This window comes from Brassica napus, chromosome C2, assembly GCF_020379485.1.
Source record: "Brassica napus cultivar Da-Ae chromosome C2, Da-Ae, whole genome shotgun sequence".
Taxonomy (NCBI): Eukaryota; Viridiplantae; Streptophyta; class Magnoliopsida; order Brassicales; family Brassicaceae; genus Brassica; species Brassica napus.
Window position 1 is genome coordinate 56,693,410 of NC_063445.1, and position 24,939 is coordinate 56,718,348.

A 24,939-nucleotide genomic window follows, 5' to 3' on the forward strand; every position below is an offset into this window, starting at 1 on the left:
ATAGATTAACCATGATTAAATCGCTATTCATTAGGGAAACGGAGACAACAAAGGTTCCAAACCTCTTTGACATTCATCATATGTGTCTGCAGGACGAAACTATGAATTAAAACAATATTGTCATATTTTTTGAATTTTTCTCAAAATCTATGTGTTAACCCCTACAAAAATATTGCGTTTTCGGTAAATAGTCTATATACTAAAGCTTATGATCTTTAGTGTTGTTTTAAATTTCTAAACATATTTTATATTTGTATTAATGTATATTAAACCCTATTTCATGGAACATGGACATCGTTTTAATTTTTTATCAGTTAATTTAGTAAAACTTCATAATACTCCCTAAATTGGTAGATTAACCACGATAAAATCGCTATTCCCTACAGAAATGGAGAGAACAAAGGTTCCAAACCTCTTTGACATTCATCATATGTTTGTGCAGGATGCAACTATGCATTAAAACAATGTTGTCATATTTTTTTATTTTTTTTCAAAATCTACGTTTTAACCCCTTTGAAAATATTGTGTTTTTCGGTAAATGGTTTATATATTAAAGTCTATGATCTTTAGTGTTGTTTTAAAATTTCTAAACACATTTTATATTTGTATTAATTTATATTAAACTCTCTTTCATGGCATATCAGCATTGTTTTAATTTTTTATCAATTAATTTAGTAAAACTTCATAATAGTCCCTAAACTGGTAGATTAACCACAATAAAATCGCTATCCTTTAGAGAAACGGATACAACAAAGGCTCCAAACCTCTTTGTCACTCATCATATATGTGTGCAGGATGCAACTATGAATTAAAACAATATTGAAATATTTTTTGAATTTTTCTCAAAATCTATGTGTTAACCCCTACGAAAATATTGAGTTTTCGGTAAATGGTCTATATACTGAAGCTTATGATATTTAGTGTTGTTTTAAATTTCTAAACAGATTTTATATTTGTATTAATGTATATTAAACTCTATTTCATGGAACATGGGCATCGTTTTAATTTTTTATCAATTAATTTAGTAAAAATTCATAATACTCCCTAAATTAATAGATTAACCACGATAAAATCGCTATTCTATAGAGAAACGGAGACAACAACGGTTCCAAACCTCTTTGACATTCATCATATGTGTGTGCAGGATGCAACTATGAATTAAAAAAATATTGTCATATTTTTTGAATTTTTCTCAAAATCTATGTGCTAACCTTTACGAAAATATTGAGTTTTTCGATAAATGGTCTGTATATTGAAGCCTATGATCTTTAGTGTTGTTTTAAATTTTCTAAACACATTTTATATTTGTATTAATGTATATTAAACTCTCTTTCATAGTGCATGAGTATTGTTTTAATTTTTTATCAATTAATTTAGTAAAACTTCATAATACTCCCTAAGCTTGTAGATTAACCACAATAAAATCACTATTCTTTAGAGAAACGGAGACAACAAAGGTTCCAAACCTCTTTGACATTCATCATATGTGTGCGCAGGATGCAACTATGAATTAAAACAATATTGTCATATTTTTTGAAATTTTCTCTAAATCTATATACTGAGTTTTCGGTAAATGGTCTATATACTGAAGTTTATGATCTTTAGTGTTGTTTTAAATTTCTAAACATATTTTATATTTGTATTAATGTATATTAAACTCTATTTCATGGAACATGGGCATCGTTTAAATTTTTTATCAATTAATTTAATAAAACTTCATAATACTCCCTAATTTGGTAGATTAACCACGATAGAATCGCTATGCTCTACACAAACAGAGAGAACAAAGGTTCCAAACCTCTTTGACATTCATCATATTTTGTGCAGGTTGAAACTATGCATAAAAACAATATTTTCATATTTTAAATTTTTTTTATCAAAATCTATGTGCTAACCCTTACGAAAATATTAAGTTTTTCGGTAAATGGTCTATGTATTGAAGCCTTTGATCTTTAGTGTTGTTTTAAAATTTCTAAACACATTTTATATTTGTATTATTTATATTAAACTCTCTTTCATGGTACATGAGCATTGTTTAATTTCTTATCAATTAATTTAGTAAAACTTCATAATAGTCCCTAAACTGGTAGATTAACCACAATAAAATCGCTATTCTTTAGAGAAACGGATACAACAAAGGTTCCAAACCTCTTTGACACTCATCATATATGTGCGCAGGATGCAACTATGAATTAAAACAATATTATCATATTTTTTGAATTTTTCTCAAAATCTATGTGTAACCCCTACAAAAATATTGAGTTTTCGGTAAATGGTCTATATACTAAAGCTTATGATCTTTAATGTTATTTTAAATTTCTAAACATATTTTATATTTGTATTAATGTATATTAAACTCTATTTCATGGAACATAGGCATCGTTTTTATTTTTTATCAATTAATTTAGTAAAACTTCATAATACTCCCTAAATTGGTAGATTAACCACGATAAAATTGCTATTCTCTACAGAAATGGGGACAACAAAGGTTCCAAACCTCTTTGACATTCATCATATGTTTGTGCAGGATGCAACTATGCATTAAAACAATATTGTCATATTTTTGAAATTTTCTCAAAATCTATGTGCTAACCCCTACGAAAATGTTGAGTATTTCGATAAATGGTCTATATATTGAAGCCTATGATCTTTATTGTTGTTTTAAATTTTCTAAACACATTTTATATTTGTATTAATATATATTAAACTTTCTTTCATGGTACATGAGCATTATTTTAATTTTTTATCAATTAATGTAGTAAAACTTCATAATACTCCCTAAGCCGGTAGATTAACCACGATAGAATTGTTATTCTCTACAGAAACGGAGACAACAAAGGTTACAAACCTCTTTGACATTCATCATATGTTTGTGCAGGATGCAACTATGCATTAAAACAATATTTTCATATTTTTAAAATTTTTATCAAAATGTATGTGCTAACTCCTACGAAAATATTGAGTTTTTTCGGTAAATGGTCTATAAATTGAAGCCTATGATCTTTAGTGTTGTTTTAAAATTTCTAAACACATTTTATATTTGTATTAATTTATATTAAACTCTCTTTCATGGTACACGAACATTGTTTTAATTTTTTATCAATTAATTTAGTAACACTTCATAATACTCCCTAAGTCGGTAGATTAACCACAATAAAATCACTATTCTTTAAAGAAACGGAGACAACAAAGGTTCCAAACCTCTTTGACATTACTCTTAATAATATGTGGGTGCAGGATGCAACTATGAATTAAAACAATATTGTCATATTTTTTGAATTTGTTTCAAAATCTATGTGTCCCTACGGAAATATTGCGTTTTTGGTAAATGGTTTATATACTAAAGCTTAGTGTTGTTTTAAATTTCTAAACAAATTTTATATTTATATTAATGTATATTAAACTCTATTTCATGGAACATGGGCATCATTTTAATTTTTTATCAATTAATTTAGTAAAACTTCATAATACTCCCTAAATTTGTAGATTAACCACGATAGAATCGCTATTCTCTACACAAACGGAGAGAACAAAGGTTTCAAACCTCTTTGACATTCATCATATGTTTTTACAGGTTGCAACTATGCATAAAAACAATATTTTCATATTTTTAAATTTTTTATCAAAATCTATGTGCTAACCCTTTCGAAAATATTGAGTTTTTCGGTAAATGGTCTATATATTGAAGCCTATGATCTTTAGTGTTGTTTTAAAATTTCTAAACACATTTTATATTTGTATTAATTTATATTAAACTCTCTTTCATGGTACATGAGCATTGTTTTAATTTCTTATCAATTAATTTAGTAAAACTTCATAGTAGTCCCTAAACTGGTAGATTAACCACAATAAAATCGCTATTCTTTAGAGAAACGGATACAACAAAGGTTCCAAACCTCTTTGACACTCATCATATATATTTGCAGGATGCAACTATGAATTAAAATAATATTTTCATATTTTTTTATTTTTTCTCAAAATCTATGTGTAACCCCTACGAAAATATTGAGTTTTCAGTAAATGGTCTATATACTAATGCTTATGATCTTTAATGTTGTTTTAAATTTTTAAACATATTTTATATTTGTATTAATGTATATTACACTCTATTTCATAGAACATGGGCATCATTTTTATTTTTTTATCAATTAATTTAGTAAAACTTCATAATACTCCCTAAATTGGTAGATTAACCACGATAAAATCGTTATTCTCTAGAGAAATGGAAAGAACAAAGGTTCCAAACCTCTTTGACATTCATCATATGTTTGTGCAGGATGCAACTATGCATTAAAACAATATTTTCATATTGTTTGAAATTTTCTCAAAATCCATGTGCTAACCCCTACGAAAATATTGAGTTTTTCGATAAATGGTATATATATTGAAGCCTATGATCTTTAGTGTTGTTTTAAATTTTCTAAACACATTTTATATTTGTATTAATGTATATTAAACTCTCTTTCATGGTGCATGAGCATTGTTTTAATTTTTTATCAATTAATTTAGTAAAACTTCATAATACACCCTAAGCTTGTAGATTAACCACAATAAAATCGCTATTTTTTAGAGAAACAGAGACAACAAAGGTTCCAAACCTCTTTGACATTTATCATATGTGTGCGCTGGATGCAACTATGAATTAAGACAATATTTTCATATTTTTTGAATTTTTCTCAAAATCTATGTGTAACCCCTACGAAAATATTGAGTTTTCAGTAAATGGTCTATATACTAATGCTTATGATCTTTAATGTTGTTTTAAATTTCTAAACATATTTTATATTTGTATTAATGTATATTAAACTCTATTTCATGGAACATGGGCATCATTTTTATTTTTTATCAATTAATTTAGTAAAACTTCATAATACTCCCTAAATTGGTAGATTAACCACGATAAAATCGTTATTCTCTAGAGAAGTGGAAAGAACAAAGGTTCCAAACCTCTTTGACATTCATCATATGTTTCTGCAGGATGCAACTATGCATTAAAACAATATTGTCATATTGTTTGAAATTTTCTCAAAATCTATGTGCTAACCCCTACGAAAATATTGAGTTTTTCGATAAATGGTCTATATATTGAAGCCTATGATCTTTAGTGTTGTTTTAAATTTCTAAACACATTTTATATTTGTATTAATGTATATTAATTTCTCTTTCATGGTGCATGAGCATTGTTCTAATTTTTTATCAATTAATTTAGTAAAACTTCATAATACTCCATAAGCTTGTAGATTAACCATAATAAAATCGCTATTTTTTAGAGAAACGGAGACAACAAAGGTTCCAAACCTCTTTGACATTCATCATATGTGTGCGCAGGATGCTACTATGAATTAAGACAATATTTTCATATTTTTTTAATTTTTCTCAAAATCTATGTGTTAACAACCCCTACGAAAATATTGAGTTTTCGGTAAATGGTCTATATACTAAAAGCTTATGATCTTTAGTGTTGTTTTAATTTTTTAACATAATTTATATTTGTATTAATGTATATTAAACTCTATTTCATGGAACATGGGCATCGTTTTAGTTTTTTATCAATTAATTTAGTAAAACTTCATAATACTTCCTAAATTGATAGATTAACCACGATAAAATCGCTATTCTCTACAGAAACGGAGACAACAAAGGTTCCAAACCTCTTTGAAATTCATAATATGTTTGTGCAGGATGAAACTATGCATTAAAACAATATTGTCATATCTTTAAAAAAATTCTCAAAATCTATGTGCTAACCCCTACGAAAATATTGAGTTTTTTCGGTAAATGGTCTATATACTGAAGCTATGATCTTTAGTGTTGTTTTAAAATTTCTAAACATATTTTATATTTGTATTAATGTATATTAAACTCTCTTTCATGGTGAATGAGCATTGTTTTAATTTTTTATCAATTAATTTAGTAAAACTTCATAATACTCCCTAAGTTTGTAGATTAACCACAATAAAATCGCTATTTTTTAGAGAAACGGAGACAACAAAGGTTCCAAACCTCTTTGACATTCATCACATGTGTGCTCAGGATTCAACTATGAATTAAGACAATATTTTCATATTTTTTGAATTTTTTCAAAATCTATGTGTGAAAATATTGAGTTTTCGGTAAATAGTCTATATACTGAAACTTATGATCTTTAGTGTTGTTTTAAATTTTTTAACATATTTTATATTTGTATTAATGTATATTAAACTCTATTTTTTGGAACATGGGTATCGTTTTAATTTTTTATCAATTAATTTAGTAAAACTTCATAATACTCCCTAAATTGATAGATTAACCACGATAAAATCTCTATTCTCTACAGAAACGGAGACAACAAAGGTTCCAAACCTCTTTGACATTCATAATATGTTTGTGCAGGATGAAACTATAATTAAAACAATATTGTCATATCTTTAAAAAAATTTCTCAAAATTTATGTGCTAACCCCTACGAAAATATTGAGTTTTTCGGTAAATGGTCTATATATTGAAGCCTATGATCTTTAGTGTTGTTATAAAATTTCTAAACACATTTATATTTGTATTAATTTACATTAAACTCTCTTTCATGGTACATGATCATTGTTTTAATTTTTTATCAATTAATTTAGTAAAACTTCATAATACTTCTTAAACTGGTAGATTAACCACAATAAAATCGCTATTCTTTATAGAAACGGAGACAACAAAGGTTTCAAACCTCTTTGATGTTCATCATATGTGTGTGCAGGATGCAGCTATGAATTAAAACAATATTTTCAAATTTTTTGAATTTTTCTCAAAATCTATGTGTTAACAACCCCTACGAAAATATTGAGTTTTCGGTAAATGGTCTATATACTGAAGCTTATGATCTTTAGTGTTGTTTTAAAATTTCTAAACACATTTTATATTTGTATTAATTTATGTTAAACTCTATTTCATGGAACATGGGCATTGTTTTATTTTTTTATCAATTAATTTAGTAAAATTTCATAATACTCCCTAAATTGGTAGATTAACCATGATAAAATCGTTATTCACTAGAAAAACGGAGACAACAAAGGTTCCAAACCTCTTTGAAATTCATCATATGTTTGTGCAGGATGCAACTATGTATAAAAACAATATTGTCATATTTTTTGAATTTTTCTCAAAATATATGTGCTAACAACCCCTACGAAAATATTGAGTTTTTCGGTAAATGGTCTATATATTGAAGCCTATGATCTTTAGTGTTGTTTTAAAATTTCTGAACTCACTTTATATTTGTATTAATGTGTATTAAACTCTATTTCATGGTACATGGGCATCGTTTTAATTTTTTATCAATTAATTTGGTAAAACTTTATAATACTCCCTAAATTGGGGGACTAACCACTATAAAATCATTATTCTTTAGAGAAACGGAGACAACAAATGTTCCAAACCTCTTTGACATTTATCATATGTTTGTGCAGGATGCAACTATGCATTAAAATAACATTTTTATATTTTTTTAATTTTTCTCAAAATCTATGTGTTAACATCTACGATAATATTGTGTTTTTCGGTAATGGTCTATATATATTTAGTGTTGTTTTAAAATTTCTAAACAAATTCTATATTTGTTTGGTTCTTTTTATTCTTGATTTTAGATTTATTGCGTTGAATTTTGTTCAGGAGATGATACGTAGAAGCTGCAACGCTCGAGATATATAGAATCTTTGGCCTAGCTTCATTGTTCAGTGTGTTTGTCTATTCGGTTTAGTAGAAATGTGAATGAAGAAGTTGGGTGACGAATATATAAAATTACAGTTTGGTTATGTACTTATGTTATTGCTTTCTTTTTGTTTTTTTGGACATCACTTATGTAATTGCTAAACTTCAGTTAAATTTGGATTAACAACAAGATATATCCGTACAATGTAGTCTGGCTTCTTCTAGTAGAGACCCAAGAACTTCCACCATAAAGATCCAACAGATCCCCAAATGACTGCTTGTAATAGAGCCATCACGAACCCTAGCCTAAACATGTCTTTCAGATCTACGTAGCCAGCTGCGAATCCAAACAAAAAAAAACAAAATAATAAGGGAATACTATATAAATGTTCATTGAGTAAGAAAAAAAATGAGACAAGAGAAAGAGAACAAACCTCCATAGTATAAAGCAGCTGGTCCACTACTATAATGAGCCAACGCACCAGAAAGATTGTTATTAAAGGCCAAACAAAGAGCCGCTAAAACCCCGGGAACACCAGCAGCTATCTGCATGGCCAAGAAAGCTGGATAGAGAGCACCTGCATGAGCCGTTTGGCTTGCGAACACGTAATGCAGCAGGAGATAAGAAGCCTGGAGGATAACAAACGAAGCAGGCCAAGTCAAGGAGAGTGTTTGTAGCAGTTTAGCCACACAATCCGACATCCAAGCAACGACCCCAAGGTTCGTTAGTTGTCCAGCCATACCGATCAAAACCGCAAACCAAGTTAGCGAGTCCCAAGCCGATTTGTCGCTTAGACAATCATTCCAGTTTATAACTCCCAATACTAGTAACGTTGATAGACCAATCATCGCGGAGACAACACTTGATACTCCTATTGCTTCTCCGAAAACCCAAAGAGAGACGGTGAAGGCCATTGCACCGAGCATGATCCATTCGTTTTTCGTGATGGGACCTAACCGTTCGAGCTTCTTTGCGGCAGCAGCAGGAGCTTCCGGTGTGTGTTTAAGCTCAGGAGGGTAAAGCTTGTAGATGATGAGAGGTGTACAAAGAAGTGATGCAAAGGCGGGAACACTCGCGGCTTTAAACCAAGAGACCCATGGGTTTGAGAGCACCACACCAACTTCTCTAGCTAGTTTCAGACATAGCAAGTTTTGTGCGGCTGATGTGAGGAGAAGCGCACCAGAAGTCCCTGCACACTGTCACAGAGTAACACAAACCTCATTAGTTAAAGTCATCAAGAGAGAGACATAGATTTTATCATTTTAGTAGTACTCGGCGTACTATTCGAAACCCAAAAACCAAATGGGAATTGAACCAACAAGCCTTGACAAACCGAAAATTACAAAAACCTGAGTGGTTCCTATTTTTTACATCCAAAAAACCAAAACCGAATCGAAAATAAAAAAAACGATCTGAGAATCAAACGGATACCTGAATATTCTAATATAAAAAAATTAATTATTTTATTTTTAATATCTATTAAAATAACTAATAAAAAATCTAAAAAGCCCGAACTACCCGAATTACCAAATATTTTTTGGTTTCTCCGATCGGGTTTTTAGGATATCTAGACTTTAAACCCGAACCAAACTCGAATTGTTCTAATTTGATTTCCCCTTCGAGTCTTATAAGAAAATAGAAACTTGACCGGAATATATCCGGAAAATGTCCGGTTCTTAAACGGGTCCTCACCACTCAACCAAATAAGCTGAAAACCGAATAACCCGAATTGACCTGAACCAAAAACCCGAATGCCCAGCACTAGATTTTACCTGCAGTTGTGTCTGAATCAGAAAAGCACCAAGCCTTCTCGAAGACGAGTCACCAGGTTTACTCCCGGCGGAGAGAGACAACGATTTAATCACCGGCAAGAAAACCCCACCGGCTCTAGCCATCGTAGACGGCATGATCAAACCCATAAACGTTTCACACAACACGAGACCGTACGATAGACCAAGAGTGCTTCTCCCGAGCCACTTCACGAAGTAGGTAGCGATCCTATCGCCGAGACCCGTTTTAACGAAGCCGCGAGCGAAGAAGAATGAGATCGCGATCAGCCAGATGAGCTCGTTGGTGAAAGCGGCGAAAGCGGTTGAGAAAGAAAGCGTTCTGGTGACGATCGAAGCGGTTAGGCCGATGAAGGCCCATGCCCCGACGGGGAGTGGGCCGAGGACGAGGCCCGAGATGGTGAAGAGGAAGACTGAGAGGAGTTGCCATCCTTGTGACGTCACTTGTTCGGGTCTAGGGATTAGGAATCTGACGATGAGACCTATTGAGATGGAGATTGCGAGAGGTATCAGCTTAGCTCCTTGCGGCGGTGAAGAAGATGAAGAAGAAGATTGAGGATTGCTCTGTATCTCCGGTGAGGACGAGGTGGAAGAGGCGGTGGCGCGGAGAGTGAGTCGAGGAGAGGATAAGGAGAGTGATAGGACGGTTGAGGATGAGCTATGAAGAGAAATCGAAGGGTGAGGAATTGTTAATGATCTGGAATATGAACGGCGGAGAGAGAGATAAGAGAGTGGTGAAGAAGCGGTGGTTGAGAGGGAACGGAGAGCGAGACTCTCCATCGTTGTACTGTTAATTCTCAGTTCTCTTCGAGGGAGATTGAGTTTATTAATTTTTATTATTTATTTATTTATTTATAATTTCTCCGTTTACAAGTACAGGCGAATCTATCACCATGTCTGAACGACACATATGATAAGTGATGTTTTGTGGAGCTAAACTTACTTTTGAGTTATTATTGTTAAGTTAGACCTTCATGTTCCTCACTTATCTATTTCTGTCCCCATAGTTTTTTCTTTTAACACCCCTCCCCCCCCCCCCCCCCCCCCCCAAATCAACTCTGCATCTTGTTACTTCATTTTCTCTACAGATCTCTTTGTATATTTGTGTGAGAAAGATTGTTTGATTCTCTAAGGTAAACGACATATTTTCATATCAAGTATAGTAAAAGGAGAACAAAAACACTCGGTACCATCTTTGCAAGCTTCAAAAAACATCTTCTGGTAGGTTCAATAATGCTCTTAATAGAGACACAAAAACTTCCACCATAATATTCCAGCTACTCCACAGATAATTGCATTAATCGTCACCATCATGAATCCAATCTTGAATACATGAGGCAGTTCACCAAAAACATGAATGTTAAAGACTTTCCACATAAAGAGAGAGGGAGAGTTATGTTCATAAGCTCCATATTGGACAGCAGTCAAGCCGCTGCTATAATGCATCCATGGCCGGTTTTTGGGCAAGCCTAATGAAACACTCAATTTAGGTTCTCAAAATTTTTGAAAATTTTTTATGTACATAGACTTCCGAATTTGTAAAAAAAAAATTTTAGATCCTTAATTTTTTAAAATCTTTACTAAATGGTTTAGAACCTCCAAACAATCAGAACTAGCCCTGAATGCATCAAAGCACCAAAAAGATTGGTGTTGGAAGCTACAACAAGTGCAGCTAATAAAACACCTGATCTTATACTCACAGCTAAGAAATGCTGAGAAGAGAGCTCTTACGTGACCGGTTTGGCTTTGCAAAAAGATAGTGGATGAAGAAGTGAGTTGCTTGGAGAAAGACCAAATGCATCTGGCCAGCTTAAGTTGAGAGATTGGTGAGCTTTGGCTGCACAATCAAACTTGTGAGCTGTCCTTCCAAGCCCAACTTGACAGCAAACCAAGCTAATGTGTCCTGAGGAATTTGAATTAGATTGGTTTATGTTCTTTTAGTCTAATCTTTTTTCTGATTAGTAATTGTATTTGATTTTGTGAAACAGTGTAAGGAGGAAGCTTTGAACTTTGAAAATCTGCTAATAAAACAATTTTATCTTACAAAATGTCAAACCATAATTAAAGTGTCACTAATGATACAATATTATACAAAAAAAGAAACAGAGTGTAATTTACGTTGTAATTATGAAAGAAAATAAAAATTAATTAATCATAACGGCCAAATTTTCTCCTTTTTCCATCACGCGTCAACAAGACCACCACGTGTACGGTTGTGATTCTATAGTCACATCTGTCATAGAGCCGTTAGCGCCGTAGTCAAGGGACCGCGTTTTCTTTTTTCTTTTTTTTTTCTTTCTCACTAGACTTGTCCCCACCTTACTGTATAATAAAATCAAAGCCGTTGGATTAAAGTTTCACCTTACATCTCAAAGTAGTAGACCCTACATTTCTCTCTATATAAATACTCGTCTACTATTTTCGTAAAGAACATCACAAGCAATCAAAGCAAAACACTCATAAAAACATAACAGCTGTCTGAATCTCTCTCTCTCTTGTAATGGCATTCTCAAAATCTCTAGGGTTCATTCTTCTTGCAGCGTTTTTCATTTCCTTCACCGTGGCTCAATCTCCTGCTCCAGCTCCATCTAACGGCGGAGGAAGGAGGATCTCACCGGCGCATTCACCTAAGAAGGCCTTGTCTCCTGCATCGGCTGTTTCTCCTTCTCCTCAAACAGCATTGACTCCAGAATCATCCGCCTCTCCTCCATCGCCGCCTTCCGTGGATTCGCCTTTAGCTGATTCTCCTTCAGATTTGCCGGCTGTTTCTCCCTCTTCGATCTCTAACTCGCCGGCTCAAGCTCCCGCTCCTGTAAGCGGCGCCGTTTCGAACAGCTACGCGGTGTTTGGATCCGTCGCTGTTATGTTATCCGCCGTCGTTTTGGCTATGTAGGTTCGAGGAATGAGACTTATTAGATTTTTAGTATTTATTTATTTACGATATATATGAGCTTTTGCAGTGTGAGAGAGATTATTCTTTTATTTTTGTTCTTTTTAATTTTTATTTTATATCAGATTACTATATTTTTCTCCTTTTATTGATCCATCCAGATTTTTTTTTGTGCAACGATCCATCAAGATTAATATACGATTTTATCAGATTCAAATACTTTTATTTAAGTATATTTAAGATACTAATATGAGATAGCTAAACTTTTATCACAAAATTAATTTACAGTATATATATCTCAAAGTGAAATAAAATTAATTTACAGTATACATATCTCAAAGTGATCTGCAAGTTTGCAATACAAAAAGATACAGTCATACAAACAAAATGTGTAATTGAATTAAGGAAAAGTATAACATGCCTTAATTAATTGTCATAATGATTTAACGTGTTGTTAAAATACAGCATTTATATTTCTACTGGTAAGCAAAGCTTAATGAGAAAATAGAGTAAAATATGGGCCTTAAGGCCTTAATAGTAGCCCAATGGACCAATGGACATTTAGTTCACAAGACAACACACATACACAGTTACATTAACTCAACAAGCTTCTCTTGATCATTTAGCTTCAGAGAACTACTTCATAAAATCTCTGTCTATCTAACGTTTCTTGGGGAACAAGACTCCTCAACAAAATGGACCAACTTCTAAAATTCGGAACAAAACCTTCTTCAACACCTTCCTCCAGAAGAAAACAAGCATCATCCACAAACCCTCCTTTGCACAACCAACTCATTAAAGTGTTATACGTCACCGCATCAGGCGATATACCTTCATCCCGAAGCTTCTCAAACATCGCCACACCATCTCCAATCCTCCCAGCCCTGCACAGACCGTTTATCAAACTGTTAAACGTCACAATGTCCGGCATGGTCCCCCTGTGAACCATCTCTCTCTGAAACTCAACCGCTTCCTCCACCTTCCCGTTCCTGCACAGCCCGTTTATAAGTATGTTACATGAGATGTTGCTCGGTACAACCCCGTCTCTCAACATCTTCTCGAACAAGCTCCTCGCCTTATCAACCTCCCCGGCCCTGCACAGGCCTTCTATAAGACCATTATACGTTATCTCGTCGAGCGGAGAGCCCTGGAAAACCATCTCATTCACCAGCTTACGAGCTTCTTTGATCTCGCCTCTTCTGAGAAACGCCTTGATCAATGTATTGTAAGTAACAGTGTTGGCAACAACACCTTCTGATATCATGTCTCTATGCAGCCACAAGGCGTGGTCGATCTCATCGACCTCGCAGAGTCCAGCTATCACCGTATTGAACGTATACGCGTCAGGCTTACACCCTTTACTCGGCATCTCTTTGAAAACATCGATGGCTTCGGAGACTCGATGCTCTTTACACAAAGCAGATATCAAACAGTTGTAACCAGCAGTGTTGAGTTTCAACCCGTCAGCGGACATGTCTTTCAGAACATCGAAGGCTTCATCTATCCGTCCTAACTTGCAGAAACCATCAAAGAAGATGGTATAAGAGAAGACGTTAGGCTTACATCCTCTAACCCTCATATCGCGAAAAACCTCTAACGCTAAGCCTACAAGACCTTTCTTCAAGTATCCATAGATCAACGAGTTAAACGTGCATACATCAGGAACAAGAAAATGAGAATCAGACAAAAGAGATTTAGCATCATCAAGCCTCCCCTGAGTTACAAACCCGTGGAAAAGAGTGTTGAAGATCACAATATTCGGTTTCGGAACTCTACTAAACAGATCTTTAGCAGCATCAACTCTCCCTATCTTACACAACCCATTCATCAAATAACCATAGGTTATATCATCAGGAGCAAACCCTCTCATCAACATCCTATTCACCATCTTCGCAGCTTCGTTGATCCGATCAAACTTACAAAGCCCAAAGATAACATCATTAAACGTCTCAGCGTCAGGCACACAGCCCATTAAAAGCATCTCTTCAAGAAGCTGAAGCGCTTCGTTCACTCTACTACACTTGGACAACGAGTGTATAAGCGTCTGGTAAATCACCGAGTTAGGGACACACCCATGTTTCGTCATGTCTCTAAGGAGAGACAAAGCAGAATCAATCCCGTTAACTGAACATAAAGCTTTCATCACAACACCGAAAGTGAAGAGCGTCGGGGGGACTCTTCTGCTGAGCATATCGTCGAACACGTTGGCTGCGACTCTGTAACAGCCTGCGGAGACAAGAATCTCCAAAACGACGTTGTAGGATCTGAAAGTGGGTTCGCAGGAGAAGACGCTCCGCATCTCCAGGAGCAGCCTCGTGGTCTGTCCGGGGAGATTGGATCTGGCGTAGTCTCTCATGACCGAGATAAAGATCGATTCTTTGAAGCAGATTCCTTCTCGTTTCATCTGGAGGAGGAGTGTGTCGATGGCTTCGAACTCGGATTGGGATCCGAGCTTGCGGATTAGGGTTTGGTAGGAGAGGAAGGTGTGGCGGTATCCCGGTTGGGAGCCGGTTCGGGAGAAGAGAGCGAGGGATGTGGGGACGTCGAGGGGGAGGGCGAGGAGGGTGGAGAGCTGCGAAGGTGTGATCTTGGGGTGGGAGTTTGAGAGTGAGGAGAGGTCGTAGGGTTTGAGAAGATTCTCCCATTCGTTGGGTGAATCGGAGAAGGAGGCATCTTTTTGATCGCCGGCGCCGCTGCTGAGGTAGCGGGAGGGTGTAGGGAGAGAGTGTGATCTTCTTCTCCTCAGGTGTAGAGCAAGGTTTGATCTCGCGAGCATAATACGAACCGCTACATTAATCAATCTGTTGAAAGATGGTTTTACGGTGAGAGAGAGGGAGAGATTCCGACAAGAGCTTTTTGAACCTTCTAGTTCGTTAAGGGGTTTCGAATATTTTTGTTTGTTTGTTTGGATCTCTTGTTGGGCTGGTTCACATTGGGAAAGAACTAGTTTCTGAGCCCAAACAAAGGGTTTTTAGGTTGATTACCACCGTTAGATATTTATTATTCATTTATTTGGAGGAGAACAAGCTTAAAGCTTGTGTTAATTAGCGATGCTAGGGATTGACATTTTATCCGTTAAATTTGATTCGATTCGTTATTCGTTTCGGTTCGATCCGAAAATTTTAGATATCCGTAAACTTTCGAATCAAAGCAAATACTAAAAATCAATATCCGTTAAAATCGAAGCAAATCACAAATATTAAAATTTTGGGAAGTGGATATCCGATCCGATCCGGCAATATATAAATACATGTATATCTTGATTATATTTAAAGTTTTTAATGTATAAAATTATATAATTATTATTCTAACATATGATTTAATAAATTCTATTCATATTATTACTTATATAAAAGTATTACATAAAAGAAAGAGAACACATTTATGATAATTATAATTTTTTCTTAAGTTTTGTGTTATTATATTTTTTAACTAAGTTCAAAAGAATTTACAAAATATGTTGATTCACTACTTCTTTTAATTTTTATCATATATATTATGCAAAAAAATATTTTACAAAACAAATTTGTATCAAAATTTTAAGATTATTTGTATTAATCAAAACATATGAGATATCTGTAAGTATTCGTAAATATCCGTAAATATCTATTTATTTTCCGGATATCCGTTTTTTCGAATATCCGTATTTTTTCGAAGCAAAGCAAATCGAAAAATTAGATATCCGTGACATACGAAGCAAATCACAAATACCTTCAAAAACCCGGATATCTGATCCGTGCCCAGGCCTAGCCATGGTTGTACCGCGTCCTGTTCGGATTCAGTTTGATTGATTCAGACTTCCAAATTTTAAATTTTCAGATACTATGCTCATAAATTTTAGATTTTACTATTTTTTCTTTTTTTAAAACTGAATTTTACTTAGACTTTACTAATTTTTGGGTTGAAATTGATTCAATTCTTTCCAAATTTGGTTCGGATCAGGTTATAACAAATATAGTGAAACTGATCAAGAATATTTTAAAATATATAAATTATTCAACAACTAATTGAAAACTAGTTAAACTACCTAAATTAATTAAAAATATTAAATAACAAAAATAAATAACTAATATTTTTTAAAAATAATCTAAAATATCTAGTTTACTTTAACATATGTAAAAGATTAATAGATTTAACTAATTAGAATATTTCAAATTCTATTTCGAATTTCGGCTCAGTTTGGGTTGTATTTTAAAGCAAAAATATATCTCTTAGGCTTTGTTCAGATGTTTTTCTATAACGGTCATGATTGGATTTGTTTTTTTAGGTTTGAATTCGATTCGGATTTTGAATTTGGTTAAAAAAAAGCCAGACCTACTGTTAATCATCAACCAGAGGAAACAAAGAGTACGGAACAACTCAAATTTTTGAGAATTTTTTTAAAAATATTTCACGTGAGCCAACTTTGTGTGTTGTTGATTTGATTCTTTGGAGAAAGAACTGCTTCTTTTGATCCTAATTTGTAACGCTAATAATTTTTTTGTGTACTAATGTTAATCAAACAAGAGACCCAATTTTATATCACTGGTACATTACAAAACACAATCATCTTGACAATACATAAGACACAAAGAGACATGAACAATGAACAATAATACTCAAAGACACAACATCAAAACATAGTAGCAAGTGAGGAAAGCAAAAGAACAAATGAATGGTTTGCATTATTACAAAAGACACTAAAAAATTAATCACATGAACATGACATCAATGGACCCACTTAAGTCACCATATGGGCAAAAGAGAGTGTAGGTAGGTCAGAGATAACCTTAGGAGAGGGAGATTCATAGACCACGCGAGTATATGAGATAAAAAAGACTTTGAATATTTGCCTTTTTTGATTTCACCATCCACACTAAACCCATCAATGACCAGAAAGAAAGTGACCTCCTGTCTTCTTTTAACTTTCTGAAAATGCAGAAGCATGTATACCTAAAGTAGGATAGGGACCCTAAACCACTTCACACGTGAGAGAATCTTCAAAGCCTTATCTGTCTGGTGACTGGTGACTGGTGACTTGTGAGTGTTGGAGGTCTTCTTGTCTAGCAATGGTTTAAGTCTTGTTTCAGTAGCTTTAGGTAATCAATGGCTTCGTCTAGAAGTAAGAGAGCTTGGTTCCCTTTTGCACCGGGAACTATGCTCTCGAGTATCTTCAGAGCTGTCTGGATCTTGTCTTTTCTTGACTGCTCGTCGCTCAGACCAGAACCAGTGTCTTCTTGACTGATGTCTAGTAGCTTCTGCCTTTTACAAGGACCATCTATCTCTTCTGATACCCTTTTGTTGCAAACTTGTTGATAAGGAGAGTGACCAGTGCTCATAACTTCATTATCACTCTCGCAATCTTCATCATCTGAATAGAGCAGTGCATTGATCTCCTCAGTGTCTTCATGCATTTCAGACTCTTTTCCATAGTTCTCATCAAACTCCTCAGAGAGTTTAACTGGTTCTGCAGTTAGGGGAAAGGGACATTGTAATAGACGAGTTTGATTTCCTGACTGATCTAATATCATGAGTCCTTTCTGTGCTCCTCCATGTGGAGTAGTAGTAGTAGCAGCAGCAGCGCACCAAGACCTCATGTCAGAGAGCGAGAATCCTTTCCCACAAGACTCCTTATCAAGACTCCACTTGAATGGTGGTGGCTGCAAACAGTGGGCCTGAAGCTCAGCCGCATCAGGGGGGAACCGAGCTGCCATATCCTCAAAGCAAGCTTTAGGAAGCACATCCCATTGCCTGGTATCAAGAGGCATGCTCTTGGAGTTTTTAACTCAAAAGGTAACTTCAAAAGAGCACACACACACTACAAAAACCAAAAAGACAGAGGCAACAGATCAGCTCAAGAAAAGATAAACTGAACAATTATGTAAAGGAAAGTTTCATAGACGTACCGATTGTTTAAGTTGCTCAATCAGGTGAGTGCAAATACTTTGTTGTTACTTTCTGAAAGTAAGTTGTGCAATAAAGAAGGAAGAAACAAAATATAGCTGAGGATCACAAAGCAACTACGTCACTGGTTTGAGTAGAAGTCTGAAGTATTCAGCCTGAAGAAACCACACAAATCATAAGTGTTAATAGACTATGTATTAAGTTTGATGAGAGAGTATTATTAATTATTATATGTGGTGCAGACCTGGCAATTATCCATGGGTTGAAAGCATGCAATAACTCTGACTACAATGGTTGGTCTGTTAGCGTCTCCTGTCTCGTGTTTCAACGCTCGGAATCTTGTCTTGCCAGGTGACTGACACACCATCACTTTGAGGAAGTCTTTAATGAAAAGAAGAAAGAAAGAAACTTTCTTTTTTGTGGAAGTAAGGAAAGAAGGAGCTAGTTGTTGTCTAGCTGATTCTTTGTTCACAATGGTACACATAGATATGTTGGGAACCCATTTTTTTAAAAAAGAGAGAAGACTTTAGAAGGATTGGTTAAAGAAGAGGTTTTTACAGAATGACACGGCAATAGAGATTCAAGCTCACAACTTTGCGGTATATAGTGAACCAACAACACATACTGTTTCTCTTTCTCCTCTTATTACACTAAAACTTGATCCTTATCATCATCCACTGCTTTGTATTCTCAATCTACTTTTTCGAATCTGTAAGGAAAACACTTCAAATAAGCTAAACACGCAAGAACTGTAGAAGCAACAGAGAATCATAATCTATCTATATACAATTGTACTTGTCAGGTTCACGGCTACACAAACCACATTGTTCTAAGCATGAAGGATTTAAACCGGTTTTAACCAATTACGAACAGAGGAAGAAAGATTGAATTTTGATACCTTAGGGAGATGAAAGAGAGGAACTTTGATGTTGGGTCAGATCCAGAGAGAAGGATGAGAGCTTCTTTAGTTGAATGAATCAATGGAAAAAGCGAAGAGGAGATAATAAGAGAGAAGATGAAAGTGACCAACGAGCAGAACAATAATGTTAGAAGCACACACGCAAGTGTTAAGTGGTAAATAACAAGGCTTTATAAACATGTTTATTGACGCTTTTGCTCTTTTACCAAAACACCCTCACGTTAAGTGGCAACAATGGTAATAATCACTCTCTAATCTTGTAGTTTATTTCATTTGGGTTCGGTTAAAATGGTTTTGGTTTGAATTATGATTGGTTTAAGATAAAACAAATTAATAAGCAATTACTTATTTTTATATTTCTTATCTTCTCAAAGGAAAATTAAATTGACGCACATGTTACACATTTTGAACGGTAAGAATATTATTTTGATTATACAAAGAAAAAGAAATGTTAATTGGAAACTAATCTTGTAGTAATTAAAAGTAATTGTTATTGGTGCTTTGCCTGGAAGAAACGGGGACGAACGTGTATATACGTGATTATGGTATATATGATGACAAAGTCTCGCGGTCCATAATTTCAGGTTTATCATCCATTTAGCATTAATTAATAATATTATTTTCTCTTAATAAAATACTTTGTTGATTGTTTGTTAAAGTAAAAGGTCCATACGTTTTCTCTTTTAATTTTTAGTGAAAGCTAAGTTAGTGAAAGTATGCTCCAGCTTTTATATCCTGCTTTAATCAACTCTATATTCTAATACATTTTGTTCAGGTGCGTGTTTGTGTGTTTCAAACACCCATTGTGATGGAAAACAGAATAAAAGAGAACCACTTTTTTGGTTGTTTAATTTTGATTAACAAGTTAGCATCTACCTTGCTTATGCAACGCCAAAATTAGCTCAATACTTTTGTTTTATTTTAATTAATATCATGTAGACTTTATTTATTTTATATAAATATTGTCATAAAAGTCTAGTAGTGGGTGAAAAGAAAATGAATATGAAAGAAAGAAAAGGAATATGAAAGAAAGAAAAGGAAAAGAGGAAAAGAAAAAGAAAAGGAGTCATAAGTTATGATTAAAGAAATGCACGGGAATGTTAAGTGTTTAATTACCCGCACGACTTCTCTCGTATTTTCTCTTTTCTTCCTTTCTTGTTGTTAACTTTGTTCTCATTTGATTTGATATTGAGAATAGTAACTACTGTTTAGCAAGGGTTGAATTCAAAGTTTCATCATGGTTTTTTTTTTTTACAAAGATCTTCTTTTATTTATATAACATGTGACTACAAAAACGGCCTAAGCCCTGACACAGGCTCTGCCTGGACATCAGCCCCCTACCAACAATCTCTAGTCAAAATCAAGAACAAAACTACTCTATGCAACTCTAAAAAACAACAAACCATGCTGAGAGCACCGAGATCTCTCCTTGTTTCAAAACCTGAGCACGAGACAAAGGATCGAGTCGTAGTCTGATCAATTGCTTGATGTCAGGAATCAACGCCCCTGGTTGTCGAGTATTTCCAGAGTGTATTCTCGAATTTCTTTCCCTCCAAATCAGGTATAAACAAGTTTGGTAAAGCAGCCTCACTATCAGCTTCACATTCTTGTCTCTTGATGGGTTCTTCAGCCATCTCAACCCACTCTCGAATTGTGCTGGAGGAGAGAGGCGTAATCTGTCAACAAAATGAGACCACATCTGCCTACTGAAAACACAATAAAAAAAGAGATGCTGCCTATTCTCGTCGTCTCTCCCGCATAGTACACATACCGCAGGCACTTGCAATCCCCAACTGATCAATCTATCTCTAGTAATCATCATGTCTCTTGCTGCTATCCAAGACAGAAAGACATGCTTCGGAATACGCCCTGTAAACCAGATCTCTTTGTGCCAAAAGACTTATGTGTTGCAAGGGAACAAACTCCTCCAAGTTTCACTAGTGGAGAATGCCTCTGACCCATTCTGCCCATTAGTAACCCAAACATACTGATCATCTTCCCCTAATTCTATAATTGGTTGAGAAGCAGGAAGGCTCTCCCTTAGGAAGGAGATAATAGGATTCCTGCTTCTACTCCTCTCAAAGATCCAACCTCCATGTCTTAACGCATCTGCCACCACCGCATTAAGATTTACTCCAGTAATCATAGGCCCATTCTCTCCCACTACATCAATTAGCGGCCCCAATGAAGTCCAGTTATCTAGCCAAAATCTTGCTGTGATCCCCGAACCCAATCTACACTGGATGAAGGGTCTTGCTATAGGTCTCAGCTTACACAACGATTTCCAGATCCAGCTTGCGTTCCTTTGCGGTTCTAGCATCCAAAAATTCTCCACCCTGATTAAGTTCCTTCTCACCCACGAGACCCACAGTGAACCCCCTGCCGCATACAACAGCCAAATTAACTTCAGTCCAAAAACAACATTCCAATCAGCCAGTCTCTTAAGCCCCAACCCTCCTGCTTCTTTGGGTGTACACACTGACTCCCATGCAATTTTCGCCCCTCTTGCTGAATTAGGAGCTCCATTCCACAGAAACGCATTACACATCCTCTTTAGAATGCGGATGCATTCATTAGAAATGATGAACATTGAAGCCCAGAATGATATTGTTGAGTAAATAACTGCTTGTATCCACTGGAATCATCATGGTTTCACATTATTATACCCAACTCAAAATCAAATTTTGTTTGAGATAATTCCTTTCTTTTGATTATTATTATGGTATTTTGAGTGAACACATGGACTTCAACCAACTTTAAATTAAAATGTGTTATTACATATTGAACACTTGAACATTCAGATGAACTGGGTAACATATAATGCACCGGGCGTTTTAGTACTTTTATTTTGTAAAAATAAGTTTGTTTTCAGCAAAAATAAAGAGATCTTTTATTTAAGATAAAACGTTTGTCCAAAGAGTTTACAAAGTTTTGTCCAAAGAGATCTTTTATTTAAGATAACACTGGCAAGTGACATCACAAAGTTTTGCTTCAACAAGATATCAGAAGCAACAAAGATAAAGGATTGCCACTTGCTACCACTTAATAATTTAACATTTAAGTTTTTTTTTTGAGCTGGAGAGCATCATCACTGCACGCTGAGTACTTCAATTTCAAAGTCGAGAACCGAGTTAGGCTGGATTCCCCAGGCCGGAAAGCCACCAGCACCATATGCGTAATCCGGTGAGCACTGCAGAGACATAATACGTTTAAGTATCACCAAAACATATTCCACACACGAATGGTTTCTACTACGACAAGCACAAAATAACTATCCTTAGAGACAGACGCAAAGCATTAGAATTCATGAAGCAATCAAATCTGTTGTTCATGATGAGAGGAGCAAGTCTAACATACCCGCAAGCGAGCAACCTCACCAATTTGCATTCCCATAACGCCTTCATCCCATCCTGTTAGCAAAAGATTTTCAACAATTTTAAATTCATATTAGCTCTCTTCATGGAAGGAACAACAGAACCATAGCAATATGATCAAACCATAAAACAGAGGAAAATATTACCTTTGATGACAGCACCTTTACCGATTTGGAAGGAGAAAGGTTTTCGCCCAGCGTCCTTTGTACTATTCATATACCAAAGTCCAAAAACACATTTAGGCTTTACGACATCACAATAGTTAACAAGAAAAGACAAAACACATATCCATTTTATTAGCAACATTGTGTGTGAGATGATCTTTTTACCATTTCTCTATCAATTTCCTTTCAAAGCAGGCTTCCTCGCCTGAAACGTATACATCTTTTCCCCAAGCGTTACCAAATATTGAAATATAGTTATAAAAACATTCAAATCAGCCTTGAAAGCTAACTTCATATATCATAAGTACGCACCAAAACATTAGAATTGCACTATTGCTTGATAGCTGACTTTGAATTTTCAAGCCAGACCTGTAGCTATGTTCAAGAAGAACATTGTGTCAATAAGTAGGACACTGTCAAAATTTCAGGAACGTTTAGAGCCTGAATATTATACATAACAGTTGAGCTAATATAATCTAAATAACGTGCACATAAGCATTGGTTGAATAGCTTTCCCATCTTCTTTGATTTTGTAGACTCTCTTAACATTTGTAAGTATACCTACAGCAACTACAAAAAAAATGAGTTCCTTATCGATCCAAGGGCTACAAGAACTTCGAATATAGCAATGTGTGCTGTGCCACATTACTTCCTCCTTTGCCGGTTCAGAAAGCAAATAGCATAAAGTTTGATATATAGCAAAGCATGTTGGTGGCTAAGATGCAAAAGATTATGTACCATGATGCAAAAAGACTGAAAGTTTTGCCATATACATCAACAGATGCCAACAACAATAGGAGACATGAAGACTAAAAGCCTACAACGAACAGAACAGAACACCCGCAACCTAAAAACAAAAGAGGAAACAAGTTTCATACTAAGTAGCCTTGATCTTATCATCACCAACAACAGAGAGTATCGGCAAGCTACTCAAAAACTCATCAAGCCCCTCGAAGAACCCAATCCCTTCGATAATATTATCCACCTCCCTGTTGCTCTCCCTTCTCCCACTTACCCCACCAGCCTCCTCCACGTCATTACTCAGCTCCACGTTCAAATCCAGCCTCCCCACGCTCTTACCTCCTCCAGCTCCACTTCTTTTCCTACTAGCATTATGATGATGATGATGATGATGATGATGATGATGATGATGATGACTAGACACAACAACCGGTTCTTTCCCTTTCCCTTTCCCTTTCCCAGTATCCACTGCCACCTCATCATCATCATCAGAGATCGCAACGTACACGTCATCATCATCCTCGTCATCGTAAAAGACTCTCGGAGAAGCTGGTTCTTTCCTCTTCTTGGGGCACGCGATGAGAGGCGAGATAGGCGACCACCTCCTCGGAGCTTGATTACACTCACCGGAGAATGCTAACGGAAACACACTCCACGAGCAGAAGTAAACATCTTCTTCTCCTCCTCCTCCTCCTTCCACCGCCACAGGAGGCTTCTGAATCCTCACCGCTTGAAACGCTCTCTCGCAATCTCGACACTTCATCACGCACTCCTCGTAGTCCTTGGCGTACTCGAAGAGCACGAAGCAGTACGGACACGCCGTCCAGAAACTCGCACCGAGTTGACTCGGCTGCAGCTCGCGGTCGTATGAGGACTTTCGAATCGGATCGGAGAGGACGCGCCAGGCGTCGGAGACGAGTTCGAAGGCCTTGTCGGCGAAGGGGAGGCGGTTGACGGAGGGGTTGAGGAGGAGAGCGAGCCTGCGGTACTGAGTCGCGACGTGCTCGGGGCTCTGAGTCGGCCGCCCGAGGCGGAGCACGGAGTACCAGTCGGGGAGGTTGGAGCCGGTCACGCGGATCTCTCCGGCGATGAGGATGTCGCAGATCGCGAGGATGTAGTCGGCAGCTTCGGCTCGGGTCGGGTCGGATTCGCATGCGCGGATCGCGAAGGATTTGGCTCCGTGGAGGTCGGAGGACGCGAGTAGCTTCTCTGAGGTTACGAGCCACCGATCCGCCTCCGCTCTGTTGCCGCCGCCTGCCATTATCTTCTTTCCACTCTTCTCTCTGAGATTCGGAGATTTGAGATTTGGGTCGTCGATCTGAAATGTGTTGCAACATTAAACCGTGATTTATCCGGTTTAGTTGGGTATTCTATGGGATACGGTTCAAACCGGGAGATATTTTTTTTTTCGTAGAAGACCGGATTGGTTATTTGATAATTTTTTTTTGAAATTTATTGTTATTTTAAATTGTGGAATTTTCTATTCATTTAGAGTGTTTTGGTAAAA

The 24,939-nt window shown here is 35.6% G+C and overlaps 6 protein-coding genes across 6 annotated transcripts; 1 reads left to right on the forward strand and 5 right to left on the reverse strand.

Moving 5' to 3' along the window:
• Window positions 1-7,756: 7,756 nt before the first annotated feature.
• Window positions 7,757-10,364, reverse strand: LOC106382825 (dicarboxylate transporter 2.2, chloroplastic-like). The gene is made up of 3 exons (XM_048747296.1): window positions 9,447-10,364; window positions 8,108-8,870; window positions 7,757-8,010 (listed from the first exon to the last, which is right to left on the reverse strand). The coding sequence occupies exons 1-3, from the start codon at window positions 10,239-10,241 to the stop codon at window positions 7,895-7,897; spliced, it is 1,674 nt and encodes a 557-aa protein (XP_048603253.1). The 5' UTR covers window positions 10,242-10,364; the 3' UTR covers window positions 7,757-7,894.
• A 1,519-nt stretch (window positions 10,365-11,883) lies between these two features.
• LOC106382828 (classical arabinogalactan protein 1-like) lies at window positions 11,884-12,499 on the forward strand. The gene has a single exon (XM_013822906.3). The coding sequence runs from the start codon at window positions 11,962-11,964 to the stop codon at window positions 12,352-12,354; it is 393 nt and encodes a 130-aa protein (XP_013678360.2). The 5' UTR covers window positions 11,884-11,961; the 3' UTR covers window positions 12,355-12,499.
• Window positions 12,500-12,858: 359 nt separating this feature from the next.
• LOC106382826 (pentatricopeptide repeat-containing protein At5g64320, mitochondrial) lies at window positions 12,859-15,203 on the reverse strand. Its single transcript, XM_022718944.2, has one exon. The coding sequence runs from the start codon at window positions 15,125-15,127 to the stop codon at window positions 12,980-12,982; it is 2,148 nt and encodes a 715-aa protein (XP_022574665.2). The 5' UTR covers window positions 15,128-15,203; the 3' UTR covers window positions 12,859-12,979.
• Window positions 15,204-16,844: 1,641 nt separating this feature from the next.
• On the reverse strand, window positions 16,845-19,318 carry LOC106382829 (transcription factor SAC51). The gene is made up of 4 exons (XM_013822907.3): window positions 19,133-19,318; window positions 18,479-18,943; window positions 18,237-18,389; window positions 16,845-18,148 (listed from the first exon to the last, which is right to left on the reverse strand). The coding sequence occupies exon 4, from the start codon at window positions 18,096-18,098 to the stop codon at window positions 17,394-17,396; it is 705 nt and encodes a 234-aa protein (XP_013678361.2). The 5' UTR covers window positions 18,099-18,148; window positions 18,237-18,389; window positions 18,479-18,943; window positions 19,133-19,318; the 3' UTR covers window positions 16,845-17,393.
• A 2,713-nt stretch (window positions 19,319-22,031) lies between these two features.
• LOC125575479 (peptidyl-prolyl cis-trans isomerase FKBP12-like) lies at window positions 22,032-23,211 on the reverse strand. The gene is made up of 3 exons (XM_048747298.1): window positions 22,674-23,211; window positions 22,511-22,563; window positions 22,032-22,343 (listed from the first exon to the last, which is right to left on the reverse strand). Exons 1-3 carry the CDS (start codon window positions 22,831-22,833, stop codon window positions 22,242-22,244), a joined length of 315 nt encoding a protein of 104 aa, XP_048603255.1. The 5' UTR covers window positions 22,834-23,211; the 3' UTR covers window positions 22,032-22,241.
• Window positions 23,212-23,440: 229 nt separating this feature from the next.
• On the reverse strand, window positions 23,441-24,756 carry LOC106382830. The gene has a single exon (XM_013822908.3). The coding sequence runs from the start codon at window positions 24,691-24,693 to the stop codon at window positions 23,569-23,571; it is 1,125 nt and encodes a 374-aa protein (XP_013678362.2). The 5' UTR covers window positions 24,694-24,756; the 3' UTR covers window positions 23,441-23,568.
• Window positions 24,757-24,939: the final 183 nt, after the last annotated feature.

Bases quoted from the DNA above. Each gene is read 5' to 3' on its own strand.
- LOC106382825 (XM_048747296.1), bottom strand. From the start codon at position 10,241: ATGGAGAGTCTCGCTCTCCGTTCCCTCTCAACCACCGCTTCTTCACCA. The intron at 8,871-9,446 runs GTAAAATCTAGT...ACTCTGTGACAG, and splicing joins TGATTCAGACACAACTGCAG to TGTGCAGGGACTTCTGGTGC. The intron at 8,011-8,107 runs GTTTGTTCTCTT...TTGGATTCGCAG, and splicing joins AGCTGCTTTATACTATGGAG to CTGGCTACGTAGATCTGAAA.
- LOC106382828 (XM_013822906.3), top strand. From the start codon at position 11,962: ATGGCATTCTCAAAATCTCTAGGGTTCATTCTTCTTGCAGCGTTTTTC.
- LOC106382826 (XM_022718944.2), bottom strand. From the start codon at position 15,127: ATGCTCGCGAGATCAAACCTTGCTCTACACCTGAGGAGAAGAAGATCA.
- LOC106382829 (XM_013822907.3), bottom strand. From the start codon at position 18,098: ATGCCTCTTGATACCAGGCAATGGGATGTGCTTCCTAAAGCTTGCTTT.
- LOC125575479 (XM_048747298.1), bottom strand. From the start codon at position 22,833: ATGTTGCTAATAAAATGGATATGTGTTTTGTCTTTTCTTGTTAACTAT. The intron at 22,564-22,673 runs GTAATATTTTCC...TTTTGCTAACAG, and splicing joins TAAAGGTGCTGTCATCAAAG to GATGGGATGAAGGCGTTATG. The intron at 22,344-22,510 runs GTATGTTAGACT...ATGTCTCTGCAG, and splicing joins GTGAGGTTGCTCGCTTGCGG to TGCTCACCGGATTACGCATA.
- LOC106382830 (XM_013822908.3), bottom strand. From the start codon at position 24,693: ATGGCAGGCGGCGGCAACAGAGCGGAGGCGGATCGGTGGCTCGTAACC.